At 42.7% G+C, this 26,250-nt stretch overlaps 1 protein-coding gene across 4 annotated transcripts in view; it reads left to right on the top strand.

Moving 5' to 3' along the window:
- The window catches only part of LOC109793278 (uncharacterized), a 62,461-nt gene that overhangs the window by 12,491 nt on the left and 23,720 nt on the right, over positions 1-26,250 (top strand). The window contains exon 2 of one of the 4 annotated variants that reach the window (XM_083070890.1): positions 7,206-26,159. The exons of the other annotated variants lie outside the window; for them this stretch is intronic. Within the exon in view, the coding sequence (XP_082927016.1) occupies positions 12,598-13,758 (1,161 nt within the window). The 5' untranslated portion in view covers positions 7,206-12,597 and the 3' untranslated portion in view covers positions 13,759-26,159. Of the gene's footprint in view, positions 1-7,205; positions 26,160-26,250 lie in introns of those variants that run through there. 4 annotated transcript variants of the gene reach the window in all.

Consider the following 26,250-nt stretch of genomic DNA (forward strand, 5'->3'; position numbering starts at 1 on the left):
GGAGTTTAACCATGTGTGCTAGTCCTTCCCTTTCCTTCTTGCGGAAATCGGAAAGGCTTGCGGTTTGTTGTTGGGCAACTTCCCGCCATTGTTGCGCATCGGATCGAGTCAAGAGCAGATCATCCTGCATGTCCTTGATCAACTGTGCCTGCCTTGCGTACTCGGCTTCAAGGTGTGCTATCTTTGCGTCGACATCTCGGAGTTGACTATTCGGTTCAACCTTTGGCATTTTGGATGCCCGAATAGCCTTCTCATTAAGGTTAGCACACTCATCTTTGCGCCGCTCTATCTCATGATCTTTTTTCTTGCACTGCCTTTGTAGACCATCAATGACAAAACTGGATTCTTCGTTTTTCTCCTCAAGAACTCTCATCTGAGCTCCCATGATTTCTAGCTTCTTGGTCAAGGCGTCGACTTGTTCTTGCAACACCCTCCTTGTGACTGTGGTCGCGCAAGAGGTGGATGGTTGGGGTACCCCCCTCTCGCTCCTCCAAATCTCGTAGTCGGTGGAGACGGATACCCGAGGCCTTCCAAGCTCTCGATCTCCCTCATAGATTGGTATCTCCCACGCTCTAATGACAGCGTGCATGTCCCTCTGATGCTCGGAATCAAAGGAGAAACAAAATCCTCCAAGCTCCTCTTTAGTAGGAACAATCTGAGTCCTCATAAGTTGCCTCATAGCCACTCTAGGTGAGTAGGCTATGCAACCTCTGAGGCCCATCAAAGGTATGCTTGGGTAACTGCCGCATCTCATCAATATATTGCTCGGACGGAACCAAGGACAAATCCATGTGAAGTGCTCAATACTCCACTGTTCCATCTCTTCCTTCCATTCGGAAGCATAGCGGCGGCATACGGGGATCTTCGAAAAGCTCCTCAACGGATCGGGCAAAGTCCCCATGTGACTAGAGGCGTAGAAGTGTGTGATGCTCCACACATATAACAAGGAGGTGCAGCATCGGATAATCTTCCCTTGCTTCTGCTGAGATAGGTGGACAGAAAGCAAGGTGTTGGCAAGAATGGCAGGCACGAGACTCTTCATGTGCACGTCCCATGCGAAGAAAGCGTCCATAGCAGCATGGTCCACTGTGTTAGCGTGAAAGGGGAATAAGACGGTCCCAAACACTGCTAACGCTAGAGTCTTGTTGAAAGCTAACCAATCTCCCTCACCAGCTAAGGAAGAAAGGTGGTCCTCAATCATAGCGAGCTTCCAACCTTTGATACTGCCGTTCCCCACTAAGGCAGATGATCGTGATGGTAGTGATGGTAGTTTGACTTGAGTAGCGACCCTCTCCACGACCACATAATTACCATGAAAGACATAGACCCTTGCTGATTTGGGCCATCGCAACATGAGCTCATACTCCTCGAGAGTAGGAACTAAGTCAAACTGGGGGAACTCGAAGCAATGTAGATCGAGACTCCAGAAGTGAACCAATGCTCTCAGAAAGGCCGGATCCACACATATCTTCTTCAAATCAAGAACTCGTCCATATGATTTCTCAAACTCAACATGAGCCTCACGTGGCATCAAAGAACAGAGGTGGTCCAACCTCTCGGCACGGTACAATAAGAAGTCCACTTTCTTCAACTGCCCTTGCATTCCACTAGATCCCTCCATGATCTACGATAAGAATGCATGATATGAGATGATGACGTTGAATATGCATGCATTGTGTTTATTCAACTAAGCATTATCATGTTTTCAGGATGCTCCTAAGATGATGCATGATATTGCTTGGTTTGGATAAATAACCCTTTTTCTTTTTTTGGGTATTTTGTTTTTTTTGTATTTTTCGAGTGAAAAGGGAAACTACCTATATGAATGTGATGAAGGTAGATGTTAACACCATGTAATGGAAGATTCTTATTCCTATTTATTCTTATTTTAAAAGGGGAATGTTGTATGTTTAAATAATGCAATGTATGCTCAAACAATGTCACATAAACAATGCACAAACAATTCACTCATCCACGAACAGTCACGAGCGAATCACGAGGTAGGGGTATCCTGCAGAAAAGTGCATATTCAAGGAGGTTCTAACTGTTCTCACCGGTCCAAGGCCCCCAAGGTGTCCCCATTATAGGGACCCAATCCCTTTCGTCGTAAGCCGATGGAAAGCTCCAACGCACTGTCGGACTTGAGTTTATGGTTTTCACCTTGAGTGATGTTTTCCGATAACGGTCTACGGGCACCTATAGACCCATTCGACAACCGGCCGTACTAACATCCACTCCTTATGGCTTTCCACTCATGCCCCCGGGTATAGAGGGAACTGTTGTGTGCAAAGGTTTGTGTGCAGTTTATATTTCAAACAATTGTGGAAATTTAAACATCCAACAGTTATTAAAGCTAACTAGGTAAAACGTATTATCATACAAGCGAGGGGTAATGAAGTAATTTTAAACTATCATTTTAGAAATAATCCATCACTAAATGGGACTGACTCTCGAGGCTTCCCCAGTGAAGTCGCCATCTGTCGCCACCCGCCGAAACGGACCTTGGCATTCGCGACGATGGTCGGACTCTTTTTAAGTTTTGAAAAAATGATGGATTGTTAGAACGACTTATTCTCAAACTGAGACCTCATCGAACTAACAATTTTATTAAAAGATTCACCAATCCATGTTAATCCCAAGCGGGACCCTCCATGGATTAGTGGTTTTCGCAAAAGGGGGTTCTTGGAGTCGCCACCAATGTTTTACTCAAAACATTGGAAAAAGAAATAAGGCAATTGATTTTTGCAAATCAACTTAGGCCATTACAACCAGAGTTGGGTAAGGGAGTCGATTACGTGTGGGGAAGGTGTTAGCACCCCACAACGCCCCTTTCGGGTTCCCTATGACGGATTATTTCATAAATAATAGTGTAAAGTTACTAAATTACCTCTATTTATTAGAAACGATTATGAGTAAAATATTTACATGATGAAAACTTTAAACGTGTAATGCAACAATCAGAAAGCGGTAAAAGAAAGGATTTTGGGAATAAACCTTCGAAGCGTGCTTTTATATATTCAAAAAGAGTTAGGAGGCTTTTTGGCGCTCCTTCCCACTACACGCTCGCTCGCTCCTTTCCCTAGAACAAATATTAACTATGGAAATCAAAGAGATTTCCCTTCGACTTGTTCGAGTCTCAAGCTTCAAGGCTCATGGCTCAAGAACTTAGTCGGGTTGGCTCTCAGAGAGGTTCCTAGGGCAGAGAATAGCTCAAAAACCCAAGAATCCTCAGCAAGAGGGTCCAAACCTGTGTCAAAAGTGTGGGAGGACGTGCCAATGACGTCCTATTTATAGGATTGAGGCGCAATACGGCCTGGGAGGTCAATACGGCCCGTACTGGGTTTTTGAACTACAGTACGGCCGTATTGAATTTGGTACGGCCGTACTGAAGTTCAAAAACTTCAGTACGGCCGTATTGATTTCACTACGGCCCGTACTGAGCCATTTTGAACTACAGTACGGCCGTATTGAATTTGGTAAGGCCGTACTGAAGTTCAAAAACTTCAGTACGGCCGTATTGATTTCACTGCGGCCGTATTGTAGTTCAAAATGGCTCAGTACGGCCGTACTGAACCTCTAGGAGGGCGTATTGAGCTCCAATCCTCGCACACCCTTATTCTAAGCTACTCTAAGACCTTTAGACCTACAAAGAATCACCCTAGGGTCTTCCAGGAGTCCTTCTGGCTGACTTTCCTTCGGTCTTCGAGAGTCTTTGAGCTTTATTTCCGACCCGGACAATTTTAGGGGTCTACACTTGCTTTTAGGGAATTACAACAAAACCCAATTGAAGAATAAAGACATTGCATGACAAAAACCCGCTAGGACGAAAACCCGTAAAGGGCGTCCTAGGCAAAAATTAGGGTAAAAGAATCAAAATCCCGATAGGATACGTCCTATGCAAAAGTTAGGGATACATAAAAAAAAATGCAATGTCTGCTCAAGTTGAAAATCGAAAGGCGGCTTGAGTATTCCCTTTAAAAAGCAAGAATTCATAAAGGTTTCACTCCAAAGTCGAAACACCCACATTCAAGCAAGTGGGAATGTGTTCTTAACGTAGTTCAACCAATCGTCAACCATGCCTCTCTAGGGGGCAACCTCGGTTAATCTCTCTGTGTACGAATCACGAACTCGGGGCATGCCCGGGCCTTCGAGCTTTGCTAAAAGGGCACGTGTAAATTGGAAGTACTGTTTTAAATGCCATAACATTCTTTCATTTCTCTTCTCCCTTTAAATATTCACTCTAGGCCTCATCCATCAATCCTTAATAAAAAAAATGTATTTGCGACAAAGATGTTACTCGATAATAGCATGGGAAGGATAACAAAGGAACAATCAAGAATCCAAACATAAATAGGGGTCAATAAAAATAGGGCGTCCCACACAAATTGATAGACCATGGGCCAAGGGCCTAGTCACTAGAGCTATGGCTAGAAGAATTCAAGAAGAATTGGACCTCTTGAAGACTAGTGGGCTTTTCAAGCCTAAGGTATTCTTCACTTGGACCACTCAATCATAAAGAGAAGGCCTAGTTCTACTTGTGTATATTGTATAGTTTATACATAGTCTCTTGTATAGGTTATTTTTGCCTTTGTATTTGTGAGGCACTTCACTTGCTTTTTCTAGTGTTTGTATATTGATTTGAGGGTAGGATACTTGGAGAGTTTAACTCCATTTAACCTCCCTAGTTGATACATTCATTTTGTATTTTTTCAGTAGGGAAAAAGGGGTAGCATTTAGCAATACTTGAGGGTGTGACTAGTAATTGGGCCAGAACTGGGCCTAGGCAAAATTTTGCATAGTGGACTCATTTTGCTCCTAATTTTTCATAGATTTGATTTAGCTAGGTCTCATCATCATATGATGAACCTAACTAAACCAAATCAAGGATTTTCAAAATAATTCATGGAGAAAATTGGAGCCAAGGCCGCCTAGCCTTCTTCTTTAGTTTTAGCCGAAAATTGCTTGTCTCTTCTTCAAGGATTGAAGCTTGCCTTCCAAGTTTCTAAACCTTGGTAGGTTAGGCTGACCTTACCATGGTTCTTAAGTGAACCATGGTCAAGGTTAGCTTCTCCTACAAGCTTTCTAAACTGTGGAAGGTTAGCTAAACCTTACCATGGTTCCTAGTGAACCATGGTTAAGGTTAGCTTCTCCTAGAAGCTACCTCTTCCTATATATTTGTAAAAACCTCTCTTGTATTCACTTTTGGACATTTATGAGAATTAGAAATCAAATTTCTCTCTCATTTTCAAGAGTCAAATTCGTGAGAAACCTTCTCCTAGGTTCTCTCTCAAAGTTCCTTCTCCTAGAAGCTTGGTTCATCAAGCTTCTTCACTTCTCTAAGAGGTGACCGAACCTCCTAAGGTGTTTCTCCTCCATTGGAGTTGCTTCGTGTAACAACCCAATTTTCACTGGGCCAAGGGCCCAAATTAGGGTGGATCAGTAGCCCGGAACGGGCCGTTCCAAAATTGGAACGGGCCGTTCCAAATGACTAAATATACCTATGTTTGATTGCCCAGAACGGGCCGTTCCAAAAGTGGAATGGGCCGTTCTAAATGATGAAAATGAACCCATTTTTAAGTAGCAGAACGGGCCGTTCCAAAGTAGAAAATTTGCCTATTTGGGTTGTTCCAGAACGGGTCGTTCCCAAAGTGAAACGGGCTGTTCCGGAATAAGAAAAATGCTTAAAATATTTTAGTTGGAACGAGCCGTTCCAGTGGAAAATTTTGTGTATACTTGAAGGTTCCAGAACGGGTCGTTCCGCTTTCAGTACAGGCCGTTCCGGTAGGTGAGCCAGAATTCCTATAAATAGACCCTCATTTCTCTCATTTTCACACACCTTCTCTTCCTTCTCTTCCTTCTCTCTTATGCTCTTCTTTCCTCTTCTTCTCTCTGAAGACCAAGAGGAACTCAGAGGATGAGGTTCTGCCCCAGTTTTAGTCCCGGTCCTTGTTTAAGGAAAGAAAGGAGGAGATTATGCCCTAGTTCCTATTTATCCAGGTACGGGGGAAAAGGGGATTATTTATATGTAGGGTTACATGAGGGAATTGGGTAGAGGAAGAGCCCTTAGGGTTATGAATAAATTTATAATTATTTCTGTTTGGAGAATTAATTGTCTTATGTGATTCTATATATATTTAGGACTATGAATATATGTTTAATTTGTAAATATGATGCTTTAGGAGATAGAACAAAATTATAGAAAAGTGCCTGTAAGTTAGGTTGTGAAAATTGGATGATTTCTGTTTGAGGAATTGAGGATCTCATTAGATTTTGTATGTGTTGAGGATTATAAATATGCTAATAATTTCTAAGAATGATGATCTGGGAAAGAGAACGAAATTGTAGAAAAGTGTCTGTGAACTAGGTTTTGGGACAATTGGGGATTTTACTATTTATGTTAAAATTATATTAAATTGATAATTCTATTTTTTATTATATTAATTTATGAATGTTATTATTATATTATTTAATAAGAATTGATGATCTAGATGTGAATTGCTTGAGGGATGTGTAAACCCTTATTTTGTTAGACTTATCTGTTGAGTATGTGATATGGAGTTGTGTATGTGATATGAAATCGTGATATGAGATGAGATGTTGTATGGACATGATTAAGAATGTGATTGCGATGTGTTTCCTCACACTAATGACTAGGGATGGCACGACCCCTGGGTAAGTGGTGCTACAGGGAGGGCGTGGCCCTAACATGGTGTGGGATGAGTAAGACAGTTAACACACACCACTTATGTCGATTATGGAAGCCTTGGCATAAGGTTAATTGCAAGAGACTGTATGGATTGTAATGTGATTGTGGTTCCTCACACTCATGCTTCAGGGACGAGTGTACTCCTGAATGATCAGGGATGATACAAACCCTGGGTAGGTGATGCTTCAGGGACGAGCGTACTCCTGGATGATCAGGGATGATACGAACCCTAGTATGGTGTGGGTTGAGTGAGACAATTAACCCGTATCAATTGTGTCAGATGTGGCGAGGTCTTGGCATAGTGTTAGTTGTAAGATTGTCTTGAATTATGGATGTGGAAATGATATTGTTAATCGTAAAATTGTGTGGATTGTGATGGATTGATAAATTATGATACATGCTTGTATATATATGAATTATGATTTCATTATGATGTGGTTGTATGTACTTTTCATGTAGATATTTTCTTTTCTCACCGTATAAATTGTGGATGTTTTAGGTGAGGAAGATCCGGTTACGAGTGACATCTAGAATGCCAACAGTTGAATTGTGGGTATGCTATGATATTGTGACATCGGGGCAGAGGATTTTTAGGACATAGATTTTATATGGATTTGGAATTGTAAATATGATTTTGAAAACAATTTGTAAACTTTTAAGTTTTATTTTCAATTATTATGTTGATTATTGATAAATGAATATGAAGGTTTATGTGAACCCTTTTATCAACGTTAAAAATTTTATTCTTTAGTTTATTTATATGATTATATTTATATATGTGTTGGGGTAGTAAGGGTGTCACACTTCGTGGAGCTTCAAAGTGTCTTTTAAGGTGTTATCTCAAGAGCATTTTCGGTCCTAAGCATGGAAGCTTGGATGAACATCAATTCTTCACCAAGTGCTTCCATCACAAATGCTGCAAAAATGAAGGCCCGGTAGGAAACCCACTAAGGGGGCTGCGCAAAATTAGGGCAAGATCCATTATGGGGCTGTAAACCCCTAAAATTATCCGGGTCGGAAATAAGACTCGAAGACTATCAAAGATCAATGGAAAGTCAGCCAGAAGGACTCCCAGAAGACCATAGGATGACTATCTGTAGGTTTAGAGGTCTTAGAGTAGCTAAAAATAAGAAAGTGAGAGGAGTGGAGCTCAATACGACCTCTTTGGAGCTCAGTACGGCCCGTATTGCATTTTTGAACTGCAATACGGCCGTACTGAAACCAATACGGCCGTATTGATGTTTTTGAAATTCAATACGGCCGTATTGAATTCAATACGGCCGTATTGAAGTTCAAAACTTCAATACGGGCCGTATTGACACCAGGGGCCGTACTGCGCCTCACCTCTATAAATAAGACGTCATTTGGACGTCATTGGACACTTTTTCACACTTCTTGGACTTTCTCCTTGAGTATTCTGGGGTTTTTGAGCAGTGTTCTGCCCTAGGAATCTCTCCGAGAGCCGATCCGACGAAGTTCTTGAGTTCTGAGCATTTAGCTTGAGAATTCGAACTAGTCGAAGGGAAATCTTTTTGATTTCCATAGTAAAGATTAATTTTTAGGGAAGGAGCGAGCGAGCGTGTAGTGGGAGGGAGCGCGAAAAAGCCTCCTAACATCTATTTAGATATATAAAAGCACGCTTCAAGAGGTTTTCCTTAAAATCCCTTCTTTTATTGCTTTCTGATTGTCGCATATTTAATTTTGTCATCATGTAGATATTTAATTTATAATCGTTTATAATAAATAGGGGTAATTTAGTAATTTTGCACTTTTATTTATGAAATAATCCGTCATAGGGAACCCGAAAGGGGCGTTGTGGGGTGCTAACACCTTCCCCGCACGTAACCGACTCCCTTACCCGACTCTGGTTGTAATGACCAAGGTTGATTTATGAAATCAATTGCCTTATCCCTTTTTCCAATGTTTTGAGTAAAACATTGGTGGCGACTCCAAGAACCCTACCTTTTGCGAAAACCACTAATCCATGGAGGGTCTCGCTTGAGATTAACATGGATTGGTGAGAATCATTTAATAAAATTGTTAGTTCGACAAGGTCTCAGTTTGAGAATAAGTCGTTCTAACAATCCATCACTTTTCAAAACATTAAAACGAGTCCGACCATCGTCGCGAATGCCAAGGTCCGTTTCGGCGGGTGGCGACAGATGGCGACTCCACTGGGGAAGCCTCGAGAGTCAGTCCCATTTAGTGATGGATTATTTCTAAAATAATAGTTTAAAATTACTTCATTACCCCTCACTTGTATGATAACATGTTTTATCTATTCGGCTTTAATAACTGTTGTATGTTTAAATTTCTGCAATTGTTTGAAATATAAACTGCACACGAACCTTTGCACACAACAGTTCCCTCTATACCCGGGGGGCATGAGTGGTAAGCCATAGGGAGTGGATGTTAGTACGGCCGGTTGTCGAATGGGCCTAGGTGCCCGTAGACCGTTGTCGAAAAGCATCACTCAAGGTGATAACCATGAACTCGAGTCCGACAGTGCGTTGGAACTTTCCATCGACTTACGACGAGAGGGATTGGGTCCCTATAATGGGGGCACCTTGGGGGCCTCAGACCAGTGAGAACAGTTAGAACCTCCTTGAATATGCACTTTTCTGCAGGATACCCCTACCTCGTGATTCGCTCGTGACTGTTCGTGGATGAGTGAATTGTTTGTGCATTGTTTATGTGACATTGTATGAGCATACATTGCATTATTTAAACATACAACATTCCTTTTTAAATAAGAATAAATATGAATAAGAATCTTCCATTACATGGTGTTAACATCTACCTTCATCACATTCATATAGGTAGTTTCCATTTTCACCCAAAAAATAAATAAATACAAAAACAAAATACCCAAAAAATAAAATAAAAAAAGGGGTTATTTATCCAAACCAAGCAATATCATGCATCATCTTAGGGACATCCCGAAAACATGATAATGCTTAGTTGAATAAACACAATGCATGCATATTCATCGCCATCATCTCATATCATGCATTCTTATCGAAAATCATGGAGGGATCTAGGTTTGCATTTCATACATCCCTCCTAGTAATTCATTAATAAACATTAATAAAAAGAAAGAATTAATCGATGCGTATGTTCAAGATGGATCGCACGCCATTTGTTATTAAGTGTAAGCCAACAACCTCGCCAAGTGAGCGCACATCAACTCCGTTGTTGGTAATCAAGACGAATAAAGGGGAAGGTCCGACACCGTTAAGGATCACTGCTCCAAGACCTTTTCCCTACAAATCAAATAAGGCTGTGCCATGGATATACGACATCCATTCTTCTGCCGACAGCGATATCTCTAACATCGCTGGACTTGGGGGCATAACTAGGAGTGGCAGGATCTACACTCCCGAAGATCTTCACGATAAAGCTCCCAAAAATAAAGGAAAAGAAAAGGAGAAAACCGAGGAAAATAAAGAATCCGAGGAGGAGACTGACGAGCTGTTAAAGTATATCCGACAGAGCGAGTACTCCATCGTGGATCAACTTCATAGGACGCCCGCAAAGATTACCCTATTGTCGTTGATCCTAAGCTCCGAACCGCATCGACAAGCTCTGTTGAAAGTCTTGAACGAGGCATATGTGTCGCACACTATCTCCCAAGACAAGTTTGAGGGGATTGTTAGTCACATCACGGCTAATGATCACCTCACTTTCACCGATGAAGAAATCCCCGCTGAGGGACCGAACCACAACAAGCCCTTGCACATCTCTGTAAAGTGCAAGGAATATCACATCGCTAAAGTCTTGGTGGATAATGGATCTTCCTTGAACGTAATGCCAAAAAGAACGCTCGATCAAGTGGCAATCAAGGGAATCCAAATGCGCCCGAGCAACATGATCGTCCGAGCTTTCGACGGTTTTAAAAGAGAAGTGGTGGGAGAAGTCAATCTCCCAATCCAAATTGGGCCCACCATCTTCAACGTCGAATTTCAAGTGATGGACATTACTCCCGCATACAGCTGTCTCCTTGGCCGACCTTGGATTCATGATGCAAAAGCTGTTCCTTCTACGCTCCATCAGAAAATCAAGTTCATAGTGGGTGACAAGCTGGTGACCGTACAAGCTGAAGATGACATACTCATCAGCAAGCCATCTGCCATACCTTATGTGGATACAGCGGAGGAAGCTTTAGAAACCGCCTTCCAAGCATTGGAAATCGCCAATGTTGAAACGTTTCCCTGAGAAATGAAGAAGGTAGCCTCCATGCTCACCAAGAACGGATACTTGCCAAGACAAAGACTTGGCAAGGATTCCCAAGGAATTCCCGAGCTACCTATTATCAAGGACAATCCGGGGAAACAAGGGTTAGGATACAACCCTAATAAAGATCAAAGGACGAAGAGGAACCAAGATCCTTCTCGACGTTCTTTAAGCCAGATCTTTAGGAAGGCCGGTTCACAAACGTCAAGGCCGGTCGTTGTCATCAAGTGCTTTTCTCCTTCTGATAGGGATGTATAGACCTGATGACTATTAGAGATCACTCCTCGGGGACAGCCCGAACCCCGAGCCTCGATAGGGCACATGTTTCCATTATGATTATAATAAAATCATTCTTTATTAATTCTTATTGCTTCTCTTCTTGCTTGCAATAAATCTCTAGACCACATTATTTTTAACCCTGTTTGAATAAACATGAATGAGGTTAAAATCATCTTAATAACAAATAAACCCACATCATTTTTATGTGGAAGTGTGTGACAACTTGGAGCACCTTCCCTTGGCCTCGACAAGTGCCATCATGGATAAAAAGAAATCCTTTAAAATAAAAGAAGCTCGGCAGGAAACCCAAAAAGGGGGCTGCGCAAAAATAAGAGCAAAGAACCCGCTAGGAATCCCACAAAAGGGTGACCTAGGCAAAAATTAGGGTTGCAAAAATAAACAAAAACAAAGGTCCGCTAAAACGCCACAAAAAGGTGTTTTAGGCAAAAATAAGGACAATCAAAAAGCGAAAAGAAATCCATGATGGTACCATGAACCGAATTCAAAAAGAAAGGTTCAAGGGAAGCTATCTAAGTTGTCAAAATCACAACGTCAATAACAAGATTTTCTTAACTTCATAAGTGTTTAATCAAACAAGCCTAAACACATAAGCCTACCTTGGCCAACCATTCTTACAAAAACCATTTTTGAAAAAATAAATCCCTTCTAAAACACAAACTTCAGAACAAAAAATATCTTTCCTTTCTTTTCTCTCTTGTCCCAAACGATTTTAGGATAATCTAGTGGAAACATGGAGATATAGTGGTCAATAGGAGGGTTGACATGTCTTCTAAAGGAAGGGAAGAATCACTGGGTTGATGACGCCCATCTCGATATAACACGCATCATTCCTCGGTTATGTAAATCGGCAGCGCACAACCCGTCTTGAGGAATGGCAAAACCCAAACAAAAGCGCATCGGCTAATTCTTTTGAAAGATAAATCAAATAGAATTAGGTGCATCATACACATGCATACAGATGATAGGTGTACTGGAAGATCACTTATTCTCTGTTTATCTTCTTAAAAAAAAAAAAAAAAAAATTCAATACGGGCCGTATTCCTTTCAATGCGGGCGTATTGAAGCTAGGGTTAAGACAACCCTTCAGCTTCAATACGGGCGTATTGATCCCAATACGCCCGTATTGACCTTAACGGTCACACCAATACGGGCGTATTGAGTTCAATACGGCCCGTATTGGTTCCCTGATTTGCACACCAACATCCAAGTCAGTACGGCCGTATTGAATTCAATACGGGCCGTACTGACGTAAATTCTTCTATAAATAGCCCATTTCTCCCTCATTTCTGCACAGCATTCTTCATTCCTCTGTCTATATTGTCTGTGAGTGAGTTCAAGGTCTTCTCAAGTTCAAAGAAATGGCCGAATCATCGAGGAAAAGACAAAGGGTCCCCGCCCAACGAGAAATGACCGCGAAGCATCTAGAGAGGCTAGAGCTTTTTGAATCGTTTGTCTTCAAGCCATCAAGGGTGCTCGACGTGAACATCCTCCAAGCGATGGAGTGGGAAGACGAGGTCCTAGGCTATATCAACGCCATAGGATGGGGGTTCCTCCTTAGCCCTCATTCCAAGATCTTCCCGACAGCGACAAAGGAGTTCTTGGCTACCGTCGGCGTCACAGAGTCGACGAACAGCTTCGGAGAGACGGTCTACTCGGTAGACTTTTGGATGAACGGGGGGTACCGTTCTTTGTCATTGGACGAGTTCAACGTCCAAGCCGGTTTTTTCACACGAGCTGCTCAGCTGGAGTATAGGGATGCCGTGTGCGAGTGTCCGGATGGTCTGACCCAAAATGAGATGTGGAGAGAAATTACGGGTCAGACGGACTACCACGCTGGAGTGAAGGGTACTCGGCTCCCTACCGCACTTCGAATCTGCCACAAGCTAATCACAGGCTCCATTCATGCAAGGCAGAAGAGCCCAGAGTCGGTGACACGGCAGGACTTGCTGGCTCTATATTGCATGGTCACTAGTCAGAAGGCCAACCCCGGATTCTTCTTCCTTGAGCACATAAAGAATCTGGGGGCAAGCGAGGGAAGCGAAGCCCGGCGAGGATACATTCTGGTTTCCACGCTCCTCTCGACACTCGCCGAGGCTTGGGGATGTCCCGACGGCATAGATGCGGCGGATTTGGCGCCTAAACCCATTGGTGCTCCCACCTTACTCAACATGAAGATGATTGTCAAGGTAGGGAGGCAATACGTGCGGGCCACCGACGACTTCAGCGAGCTTTTCGCAGATATTGAGCTCCCGGGTGACGAAGACCCGCAGCCAGAGGCCGGCACCTCGCAGCAGGACAGGGCCTACTTCGATGCCCACTTCGACGCCTTACAGCGGAGCATCGATAGTCGATTCGATACCGCTCAGCATAGCATCGGCGCCTTGCAGCAGAGTTTCGACACTCGATTTGATGCTGCTCAGCATGGTATCGATGCCCTCAGACAGGAGTTTGACAGCCTGTCGGTCTGGCTACACCGCCGCTTCCCCGACCCTCCACAGGACCCGCCGGCAGAGGAGTGAAGACCTGCTACCTTTTTCTCGCTTTTTGTGTATTTGCTTGATTGGGCTTTGCCCCACTTTTTAATCATCTTTGTACAAATTCATTCTATTAATGAAATTTTTCATTTTGAATTCAAATTCTTTAGCACCTTTAATTTCTGTATAGAAAAAGCCAAAAATCAACAAAAAAGGCAAAAATACAGAAAAGCCGAAATCAACGAAAAAAGGCAAAAGATTTAGAAAATCAACCGCATCGTACAGAATAACTGAGCCTGGAGAGGCTTGCCGAAATAATACTCCCCAATTGTACAGAATAACTGAGCCTGGAGAGGCTTGCCGAAATAATACTCCCTCATCAGAATAACTGAGCTTGGAGAGGCTTGCCGAAATAATACTCCCTCATCAGAATAATTGAGCCTGGAGAGGCTTGCCGAAATAATACTCTCTCATCATAACAGAATAATTGAGCCTGGAGAGGCTTGCCGAAATAATACTCTCTCATCATACAGAATAACTGAGCCTGGAGAGGCTCGCCGAAATAATACTCTCTCATCATAACCGAGCCTGGAGAGGCTTGCCGAAATAATACTCTCCAAAATAACTGAGCCTGGAGAGGCTTGCCGAAATAATACTCCCCAGAGACTTCTCAGCTCACTCTCATGGATCAAAATCCCCAGTAAGAGCTATCAAAGCAAGACCAGTAAAATTCCCCAATGGAAGCATGGTCGCCCAAACACGAAATATCCGAGCCAAAGGACTCAGACTTCCTCAGTGGAAGGTAGCTTTCCAACTCAAGCGATGAGTGAAGCTAAGCCTGTAGAGGCTTCCTAAATAATACTCTGGGATACGTCAAATCCTCAATCCACATTTGCCTACTCAGAGGCACTCCTTCAGAAAGCGGAAAAATCAAAAAGATTAATAATCATTCCCCAAGCGGAATCCGGTACTCAGAACATCAAGATCATTCGCCTACTCAGAGGCACTCCTTCAAAAAGAGGAAAAATCGAAAAAATCAATAATCATTCCCCAAGCGGAATCCGGCTTTCAGCCAATCACTGAACATCAAGATGATACGCCTAACAGAAGAGGCTAATCAAAATCAACGACAAAATCCCCCAGCGGATAACAGCCTACACAGAGGCAACAAAATCAGAAAATCAAAAAGAGTCACCCGAATAAGGATAGCCGGGATACTCCACCAACGTCGAAAGGACGTCAGCCAAATCATAAGGCACCACTCACATCAGAAAGAGCATCTTTGTGTCTACATCCCCAAGGAATCAGAAATTCCCCAGTGGGTACCAACTACGCAATGGAAAGTTGGGACAAAAGAACTTATGAAATAACTGCACATCCCCTAGATGGATCCCTGCGTTATCCAGCCCTCAGCGGCATCAAAATCAAAAATAGTCGTCGAAGAAGCATCGTGGACTGTGGAGACAAAACTATCACAAATCCCTGGAGAGGGCAAACTCACGTTACCAAAGTGACCAGAAGCACCGAGGTACGCAGCTTCCGGCTCGGGCGTCGAGTGAAGCTGACCCTGGAGAGGGCAAACTCATGCTACCGAGGTCGTCAGAAACGCCGAGGTATGCAACGAGCCTGGAGAGGCGACGACTAATACTCACACTACCCCGTCGTCAGAAACACGGAGGTAGGCAACTTCCAACTCGGGCGTCGAGTGAAGTTGAGCCTGGAGAGGCGGTACTCAGCTACCAAGGTTGTCAGGAACACCGAGGTATGCAACGAGCCTGGAGAGGCGACGACTAATACTCAACCTGGAGAGGCTACTCAACAATTTTCCACCGGAAGACACTACAAGTCGGAAGGGTGGCTTATTCCCCGGACAATTGGGTCAACTCCTTTACTTGTCAACCGGTACACTAAAAAGCCGCTTGACTAAGAAAAGGGGGGGCAGCTGTAGACCCCTAAAATTGTCCGGGTCGGAAATAAGACTCGAAGACTATCAAAGATCAATGGAAAGTCAGCCAGAAGGACTCCCAGAAGACCATAGGATGACTATCTGTAGGTTTAGAGGTCTTAGAGTAGCTAAAAATAAGAAAGTGAGAGGAGTGGAGCTCAATACGGCCTCTTTGGAGCTCAGTACGGCCCGTATTGCATTTTTGAACTGCAATACGGCCGTACTGAAACCAATACGGCCGTATTGATGTTTTTGAAATTCAATACGGCCATATTGAATTCAATACGGCCGTATTGAAGTTCAAAACTTCAATACGGGCCGTATTGACACTAGGGGCCGTATTGACACCAGGGGCCGTACTGCGCCTCACCTCTATAAATAAGACGTCATTTGGACGTCATTGGACACTTTTTCACACTTCTTGGACTCTCTCCTTGAGTATTCTGGGGTTTTTGAGCAGTGTTCTGCCCTAGGAATCTCTCCGAGAGCCGATCCGACGAAGTTCTTGAGTTCTGAGCATTTAGCTTGAGAATTCGAACTAGTCGAAGGGAAATCTTTTTGATTTCCATAGTAAAGATTAATTTTTAGGGAAGGAGCGAGCGAGCGTGTAGTGGGAGGGAGCGCCAAAAAGCCTCCTAACATCTGTTTAGATATATAAAAGCACGCTTCAAGAGGTTTTCCTTAAAATCCCTTCTTTTATTGCTTTCTGATTGTCGCATATTTAATTTTGTCATCATGTAGATATTTAATTTATAATCGTTTATAATAAATAGGGGTAATTTAGTAATTTTGCACTGTTATTTATGAAATAATCCGTCATAGGGAACCCGAAAGGGGCGTTGTGGGGTGCTAACACCTTCCCCGCACGTAACCGACTCCCTTACCCGACTCTGGTTGTAATGACCAAGGTTGATTTATGAAATCAATTGCCTTATCCCTTTTTCCAATGTTTTGAGTAAAATATTGGTGGCGACTCCAAGAACCCTACCTTTTGCGAAAACCACTAATCCATGGAGGGTCTCGCTTGAGATTAACATGGATTGGTGAGAATCATTTAATAAAATTGTTAGTTCGACAAGGTCTCAGTTTGAGAATAAGTCGTTCTAACAATCCATCACTTTTCAAAACATTAAAACGAGTTCGACCATCGTCGCGAATGCCAAGGTCCGTTTCGGCGGGTGGCGACAGGGGCCCACAATCAAAAAGGGTGACCTAGGCAAAAGTAAGGATCAAAAGAAAAATGTCTGCTAGGAAACACATCCCGAGTGACCTAGGCAAAAGTTTAGACGTTAAAGCAACAACTTGAGTTGAAAACCGAAAGACAGCTCAGGGGAATCATTCAATCAGAGCGCGACCCCAAGACATCACTCCACTTTCCAAAAAGGCTAAAACACAATGATAGCTTCCTTGCAACAAATACATTTTGTTTAATAACCCTAAACACCAAAGCCTACCTTGGCCAGCCCTTCTTCTAAAAAACCCTTTTTCAAAAATCCCTTCTAACAACCCTTTTAAAAAAAAACAAAATAATAATAATAACATTCCTTCCTTCTTTTCTCTTGACCCTTATGGCATTAAAATAACACTGAAAAGATACACGAAAAATGCACAGTGAATACTCACAGAGGGAAGGTCGAGATGTCCTCAAACAGAGGTTAGAGACGCTTGACCACACATCGACTGGATAATCAAGGAGCCACTGAAGCTTGGGCTTAAAAGAACATATCCCGACAGTAATCAAGATTGACATGGATAGAAAGAAATCGTCAACATTAAGCTTAATGCGTACAGGTTAATTTCCCGACATAAAAAAAAATGAATTGCATCTTTAGGAATAAACACATGAGCATAAATTGCATCGCATGCATATGAGTTAGGGGCATATGGAAGGGCGTTACACAAAAAAATAAATAAATAAAAGAATCATTCTTGTCTTGCATTTTCATTGCATCCATGCATCCATGCATCCATGCATTCTACTTGCTATGGGTCAGAAAGACTCATCAGGACAAAGCACTCATAAAAGTTCAATAGCCAAGCATGAGTCGAAGCGGTGTCAAATGGCAACCCCAAGTGATTCTATGTGCCCACTAAGCAAAGACATATCATAGTGGAATAGAATCAACCAAATAAGCAAACCCATAAGCATGAAGAGGCCATCGCGCCCTACTCCTCAACCGAATGATGGAAAATTCATGAAAATGCCAAGACCAGGAATGTTCTCCTACCAAAGCCAAAAGTGGCTTCCAAAATAATACTCCTCAATAAAGATCCAGCAAATAACATCATGGGAATAGATCCCTCCACCAATGATGACAATAAAAAAGCAAAAATAATATCAGAAAAAGGCAAGCTTCACAAATGTTGAAAAATCCGAAGCATTTAGAAAAATAGCAAAAAAGGAAAGCTTCAAACATGAAAGAGCCGAAGCTAAACAAAAAAATGAAATTCAGAAAGAAACCTACCACAAGCAGGCGCCTGGAGAGGCATCACAATACTCACATGGCAGGGGCAGTACCAGAATCTCTGTCAACCATCTACTCCTTTGCCTACCAGCACAAGGGCTCTGTCGCCACCGGCCCAAACGGGCCTCGGCGGTCGCGAAGACGGTCGAGCTCGCTTTTATTTTAGTTTTGAAAATGTATTGGATTATTAGAACGACTTGTTCTCAAACTGAGACCTTGTCGATCTTATCCAATTTATTTATTAAATGTCTCACCAATCCATGTTAATCCCAAGCGGGACCCTCCATGGATTAGTGGTTTTCGTAGTAAAAGGGTTCGTGGAGTCGCCACCAATGTTTTACTCAAAACATTGGAAAAAGGGATAAGGCAATTGATTTTATAAATCAACTTTGGCCATTACAACCAGAGTTGGGTAAGGGAGTCGGTTACGCGTGGGGAAGGTGTTAGCACCCCACAGCGCCCCTTTCGGGTTCCCTATGACAGATTATTTCTAAAATAACAGTGTAAAATTACTAAATTACCCCTATTTATTCTAAGCAATTATAAATTAACTATCTACATGATGACAGTTTAAATATGCACACAAAAAGCAGTAAAAGGAAGGATTTAAGAAGAAACCTTTGAAGCGTGCTTTTATATATTTCGTAAAACTGGGAAGCTTTTTGGCGTTCCCTCGCTCTACAAGCCCGCTCGCTCCCTCCTATAAAATTTTGACTACGGAAATCCGGAGGATTTCCCTTCGACTAGGTTCGATCCTCAAGCAAAATGGCTCGGGGCTCAAGAACTTCGTCGGATCAACTCTCCGAGTGATTTCTAGGGCAGAACACTGCTCAAAAACCCCAGAATACTCAAGGAGAGGGTTGAAATTATGTTCAAAAGTGTGGAATGACGTCCAATTGACGTCATATTTATAGGGAACAGGCCCAATACGGGCTACAGAATCAATACGGCCGTATTGAATTCAATACGGCCGTATTGAAATTCAGAAATTTCAATGCGCCCGTATTGAGTTCACTGCGGCTGTATTGAAGCTTCAATACGGCCGTATTGATTTCAGTACGGCCGTATTGAAGTTTCAGAAACTTTAATACGCCGTATTGAGTTCACTGCGGCCGTGTTGAAGCTTCAATACGGCCGTATTAAGTTTAGTACGGCCGTATTGGGCTTCATTCCCTCTACTTCCTTATTTTAAGCTACTCTAAGACCTCTAAACCTACAGATAGCCATCCTATGGTCTTCTAGGAGTCCTTCTGGCTGACTTTCCTTCGATCTTTGAGGGTCTTCGAGTTTTATTTCCGACCCGGACAATTTTAGGGGTCTACAGCTGCCCCCCCCTTTACTTAGTCAAACGGTCTTTTGGTGTACCGGCTGACAAGTAAAGGAGTTGACCCAATTGTCCGGGTGATGTGCCAACCTTCTGACTTGTAGCGTCTTCCGGTGGAAAATTGTCGAGTAGCCTCTCCAGGTTTTGCTTTGCTTGCTGCCCAAGCTGGAAGCTGTGAGTACCGCCTCTCCAGGCTTAGCTTCACTCTTTGTTCGAGCCGGAAGCTAAGTACCCTTGTGACAACGGTAGCAGTGTGAGTTTTGCCTCTCCAGGCTTAGTCTCGCTCTTTGTTCGAGCCGGAAACTAAGCACCTTTGTGATGACGGTGAGCAGTGTGAGTTTCGCCTCTCCAGGCTTAGTCTCGCTCTTTGTTCGAGCCGGAAACTAAGCACCTTTGTGACGACGGTGAGCAGTGTGAGTTTCGCCTTTCCAGGCTTTGCTTTGCTTGCCGCCCAAGCTGGAAGCTGTGAATACCGCCTCTCCAGGCTTAGCTTCGCTCTTTGCTCGAGCCGGAAGCTAAGTACCTTTGTGACGACGGTGAGCAGTGAGTACCTCCTTTCCAGAGATAGCTTCGCTCATTGCTCGAGCCGGAAGCTGCATACCTCCGTGTTTGTGACGACGGGGTAGCGTGAATATCTCCTTTCCAGGGATTTGTGATGATTTTGTCTCCACAGTCCACGATGCTGCTTCGACGGTTGTTTTTTGATTTTTGTGCCACTGAGGGCTGGATAACGCAGGGATCCGTCTAGGGGATGTGCAGTCATTCATAGGTTCCTGTGCCCCAACTTGCATTGCATTGTTGGTACCCATGGGGAATTTCTGACTCCTTGGGGTGTAGACACAGATGCTCTTTCTCTCTGAGTTGAGCGATGCCTTATGTTTGGCTGACGTCCTTTGACGTTGGTGGAGTATCCCGGTTTATCCTTATTCGGGTATCTCTTTTTGATTTTCTGATTTTTGCTGCCTCTGTGTAGGCTGTTATCCGCTGGGGATTCTGGATGTTGATTTTGTCTCCACAGTCCACGATGCTGCTTCGACGATTGTTTTTGATTTTTGTGCCACTGAGGGCTGGATAACGCAGGGATCCGTCTAGGGGATGTGCAGTTACTCATAGGTTCTTGTGTCCCAACTTTCCATTGAGTAGTTGGCGCCCATTGAGGAATTTCTGTTTCCTTGGGGTGTAGACACGAAGATGCTCTTTCTGAGATGAGCAGTGCCTTATGATTGGCTGACGTCCTTTGGACGTTGGTGGAGTATCCCGGTTATCCTTATTCGGGTAACTCTTTTTAATTTTTTGGATTTTGTTGCCTCTGTGTAGGCTGTTATCCGCCAGGGGATTTTGTCATTGGTTGTGATTGGCCTCTTCTGTTAGGCAGATCATCTTGATGTTCAATGATAGGCTGAGCCGGATTCCGCTTGGGGAATGATTATTGATCTTTTCGATTTTTTTCTCTATTTTGAAAGAGTGCCTCTGAATAGGCGAATTATCTTGATGTTTGATGATTGGCTGAATGCCGAATTCCTCTTGGGGAATGGTTATTGATCTTTTTGATTTTTTTCTCTTTTTGAAGGGGTGCCTCTTGAGTAGGCGACTGGGGATTTGAAGTTCAGTGTTCGGCTGAGTGCCAAATTCCGCTTGGGGAATGGTTATTGATGTTTTTTTGATTTTTCTCCTTTTGCAGGGATGTCTCTGAGTAGGCGACTGGGGAATGTGGGATCTTATGTATCCCAGAGTATTATTTAGGAAGCCTCTGCAGGCTTATCCTCACTCAGCGCTTGAGTCAGAGAGCTATCTTCCACTGAGGAAGTTTTAAGTCCTTTAACTAGATATACTGCTTGGGTGATCGTGCTTCCATTGGGAATGTCGTCGATCTTGCTTTGATAGCTCTCGCTGGGGATTCGTTCCGTGAGCTTGAGTTGAGGTTTCTCTGGGGAGTATTATTTCTGTGAGCCTCTCCAGGCTCAATTATTCTTTGATGTGGAGTATTATTTTGGCGAGCCTCTCCAGGCTCAATTATTCTGAAGGAGTATTATTTCGGCAAGCCTCTCCAGGCTCAATTATTCTGCGGGAGTATTATTTAGGCAAGCCTCTCCAGGCTCAATTATTTTGCGGGAGTATTATTTCGGCAAGCCTCTCCAGGCTCAATTATTTCTGAGAGAGTATTATTTCAGTAAGCCTCTCCAGGCTCAGTTATTCTGAAAGAGTATTATTTCAGCAAGCCTCTCCAGGCTCAATTATTCTGAGAGTATTATTTCGGCGAGCCTCTCCAGGCTCAATTATTTTGAGAGAGTATTATTTCGGCGAGCCTCTCCAGGCTCAATTATTCTGTACGAGTATTTTTTCGGCAAGCCTCTCCAGGCTCAGTTATTCTGTATGATTTGTTGGATTTTCTGTATTTTGCCCTTTTTTCGATTTTGGCTTTTTCTGTGTTTTTGCCTTTTTTGTTGATTTTGGCTTTTTCTGTATTTTTGTTGATTTTGCCTTTTTTTGTTGGTTTTGGCTTTTTCTGTACAGAAATGTCTCAGTTATTCTGAGAGAGTATTATTTCGGCGAGCCTCTCCAGGCTCAATTATTCTGAGAGTATTATTTCGGCGAGCCTCTCCAGGCTCAATTATTCTGTATGAGTATTGTTTCGGCAAGCCTCTCCAGGCTCAGTTATTTTGAGAGTATTCTTTCGGCAAGCCTCTCCAGGCTTAGTTATTCTGAGAGTATTCTTTCGGCAAGCCTCTCCAGGCTCAGTTATTCTGTATGACGCTGTTGATTTTCTGAATCTTTGCATTTTGTTTGCTGCTGTCATACACAAGCAATTTTTCTATTTTTCTATTTTATGTGGTTGCCTCATGACGAGGTCTTTGAAAATTCCTTTATGGCCAATACGGCCGCATCCATTTCAGTACGCCCATGTTGAGTTGAAAATTTGTTCATAACCCCAATTTTAGTACGGGTGTACTGAACATGGTATGGGCGCATTGTTTTTTCTGAAGTTTATATATTTTTTGTTTTTTTTGTTTGTTTTTTCAATAAACAGAGAATAAGTGATCCTCCAGTACACCTATCATCTGTATGCATGTATGCGGTATGATGCACCTAATTCTATTTGACTCTTTTTTCAAAAGAATTAACCGATGCGTTTTTGGATTTTGCCATTCCTCTTAAACGGGCTGTGCGCTGCCGACTTCTGTAACCGAGGAATGATGCGTATTATATTTGAGATTTGGTGTCATCAACCAAATGATCCTTCCCTTTCTTTAAAAGATGTGTCAACCCTCCTATTGACCACTATATCTCCATGTTTCCACAAGATTATTCAAAAATCGTTTGGGACAAGAGAGAAAAGAAGGAAAGGATATATTTTCAAAGGTTTGTGTTTTAGAGGGGATTATTTTATTTTTGAAAAATGGTTTTTGTAAGAATGGCTGGCCATGGTAGGCTTATGTGTTTAGGCTTGTTCGATTAAACACTTATGAGGTTAAGCACATCTTTGTTATTAATGATTGTGCTTTGACAACTTGGATAGCTTTTCTTGAGCCCCTTGTTGAATTCAATTGATGGTACCATCATGGATTTATTTTGTTTTTTTTTTTTTTTTCTTTTTTTGACGGCCGTAACTTTTGCCTAAAACACCCTTTTGTGATGTCTTAGCGGGCTTTTGTATTCATTTTGTAACCCTAACTTTTGCCTAGGTCACCCTTTTCGTGGGATTCCTAGCGGGTTTTTGTCTTCATTTTGTAACCCTAACTTTTGCCTAGGTCACCCTTTTGTGGGATTCCTAGCGGGTCTTTTGCTCTTATTTTTGCGCAGTCCCCTTTTTGGGTTTCCTGCCGAGCTTATTATCTTTAGGATTTCTTTTATCCATGATGGCACTTATTGATGCCAAGAAAAGGTGCTCCAAACTGTCATGCACATTTCCACATAAAAATGATGCGGGTTTATTGTTATCAAGATGATTTTAACCTCATTTATGCTTATTCAAACAGGGTTAAATAATGTGGTTTAGAATTTTATTGCAAGCAAAAAAAGAAGCAATAAGAAATAATAATGAATGATTTTATTATAATCATAGTGGAAAACATGTGCCCTATCGAGGCTCGGGGGTCGGGCTGTCCCCGAGGAGTGATCTCTAATAGTCACTGAATTTACACATCCCTATTAGAAGGAAAAGAACACTTGATGACGACAGCTGGCCTTGACGTTTGTGAACCAGCCTTCCTAAAGATCTGGCTTAAAGAACGTCGAGAAGGATCTTGATTCCTCTTCGTTCTTTGATCTTTAACAGGGTTGTATCCTAACCCTTGTTTTCCCGGATTGTCCTTGATAATGGGTAGCTCCGGGATTCCTTGGGAGTCCTTGCCTAATCCTTGTCCTGGCAAGTATCCGTTCTTTGTGAGCATATGAGCTACCTTCTTCATTTCTCGGGGAAACGTTTCAACATTGGCAATTTCCAATGCTTGGAAGGCGGTTTCCAAAGCTTCCTCTGCTGCATCCACATAAGGTATGGTGGATGGCTTGCTGATGAGTATGTCATCTTCAGCTTGCACGGTCACTAGTTTGTCACCCACTATGAACTTGACTTTCTGGTGGAGCGTAGAAGGAACAGCTTTCGCATCATGAATCCAAGGTCGGCCAAGGAGACAGCTGTATGCGGGAGTGATGTCCATCACTTGAAATTCGACGTTGAAGATAGTGGGTCCAATTTGGATTGGAAGATTGATTTCTCCCACTACTTCTCTTTTAGAACCGTCGAAAGCTGAACGATCATGTTGCTCGGGTGCATTTGGACTCCCTTGATTGCCAATTGCTTGAGCGTTCTTTTTGGCATCATATTCAAGGAAGATCCATTATCTACCAAGACTTTAACGATGTGATACTCCTTGCACTTTACAGAGATGTGCAAGGGCTTGTTGTGATTTGGTCCCTCGGCGGGGATCTCTTCATCGGTGAAAGAGAGGTGATCATTAGCCGTGATGTGACTAACAATCCCCTCAAATTTGTCTTGGGAGATAGTGTGTGACACATATGCCTCGTTCAAGACTTTCGACAGAGCTTGCCGATGCGGTTCGGAGCTTAGGATCAACGACAACAGCGTAATCTTTGCTGGCGTCTTATGAAGTTGATCCATGATGGAGTACTCGCTCTGTCGGATATACTTTAACAGCTCGTCTGTCTCCTCCTCGGATTCTTTTTCCTCGGTTTTCTTTTCTTTTTCTATTCCTTTATTCTTGGGAGCTTTATCATGAAGATCTTCGGGAGTGTAGATCCTGCCACTCCTAATCATGCCCCCAAGTCCAGCGATGTTAGAGATATCGCTGTCGGCAGAAAAAATGGATGTCGTATATCCACGGCACAGCCTTATTCGATTCGTAGGGGAAAGGTCTTGGAGCAGTGATCCTTAATGGTGTTGGACCTTCCCCTTTATTCGTCTTGATTACCAACAACGGAGTTGATGTGCGCTCGCTTGGCGCGGTTGTTGGCTTACACTTAATAACAAATGGCGTGCGATCCATCTTGAACATACGCATCGATTATTTCTTTCTTTTTATTAATGTTTATTAATGAATTACTAGGAGGGATGTATGAAATGAATGACTCCTAGATCCCTCCATGATCTATATGCATGATATGAGATGATGATGTTGAATATGCATGCATTGTGTTTATTCAACTAAGCATTATCATGTTTTTAGGATGTCCCTAAGATGATGCATGATATTGCTTGGTTTGGATAAATAACCCTTTTTTTCTTCTTTTTTGGGTATTTTTTATTTTATATATTTTTTGTATTTTTTGGGTGAAAAGGGAAACTACCTATATGAATGTGATGAAGGTAGATGTTAACACCGTATAATGGAAGATTCTTATTCCTATTTATTCTTATTTTTAAAAGAATAGGAATGTTGTATGTTTAAAAGATGCAAATATATGCTCATACAATGTCACATAAAAAATGCACACACAATTCACTCATCCATGAACAGTCACGAGCGAATCACGAGGTAGGGGTATCCTGCAGAAATGGTGCATATTCAAGGTGGTTCTAACTGTTCTCACCAGTCCAAGGCCCCCAAGGTGCCCCCATTATAGGGACCCAATTCCTCTCATCGTAGGTCGATGGAAAGCTCCAACGCATCGTCGGACTCAAGTTCATGGTTATCACCTTGAGTGATGTTTTCCGACAACGGTCTACGGGCACCTATAGACCCATTCGACAACCGGCCGTACTAACATCCACTCTCTATGGTTAATCACTCATGCCCCCGGGTATAGAGGGAACTGTTGTGTGCAAAGGTTTGTGTACAGTTTGTATTTCAAACAATTGCGTAAATTTAAACATACAACAGTTATTAAAGCCAAATAGATAAACATGTTATCATACAAGTGAGGGGTAATAAAGTAATTTTAACTATTATTTGTTAAAAATAATCTGTCACTAAATGGGACTGACTCTCGAGGCTTCCCCAGTGGAGTCGCCATCTGTCGCCACCGGCCCAAACGGGCCTCGGCGGTCGCGAAGACGGTCGAGCTCGCTTTTATTTTAGTTTTGAAAATGTATTGGATTATTAGAACGACTTGTTCTCAAACTGAGACCTTGTCGATCTTATCCAATTTATTTATTAAATGTCTCACCAATCCATGTTAATCCCAAGCGGGACCCTCCATGGATTAGTGGTTTTCGTAGTAAAAGGGTTCGTGGAGTCGCCACCAATGTTTTACTCAAAACATTGGAAAAAGGGATAAGGCAATTGATTTTATAAATCAACTTTGGCCATTACAACCAGAGTTGGGTAAGGGAGTCGGTTACGCGT

This window comes from Cajanus cajan, chromosome 3, assembly GCF_000230855.2.
Source record: "Cajanus cajan strain Asha chromosome 3, NIPB_CcT2T_4, whole genome shotgun sequence".
Taxonomy (NCBI): domain Eukaryota; kingdom Viridiplantae; phylum Streptophyta; class Magnoliopsida; order Fabales; family Fabaceae; genus Cajanus; species Cajanus cajan.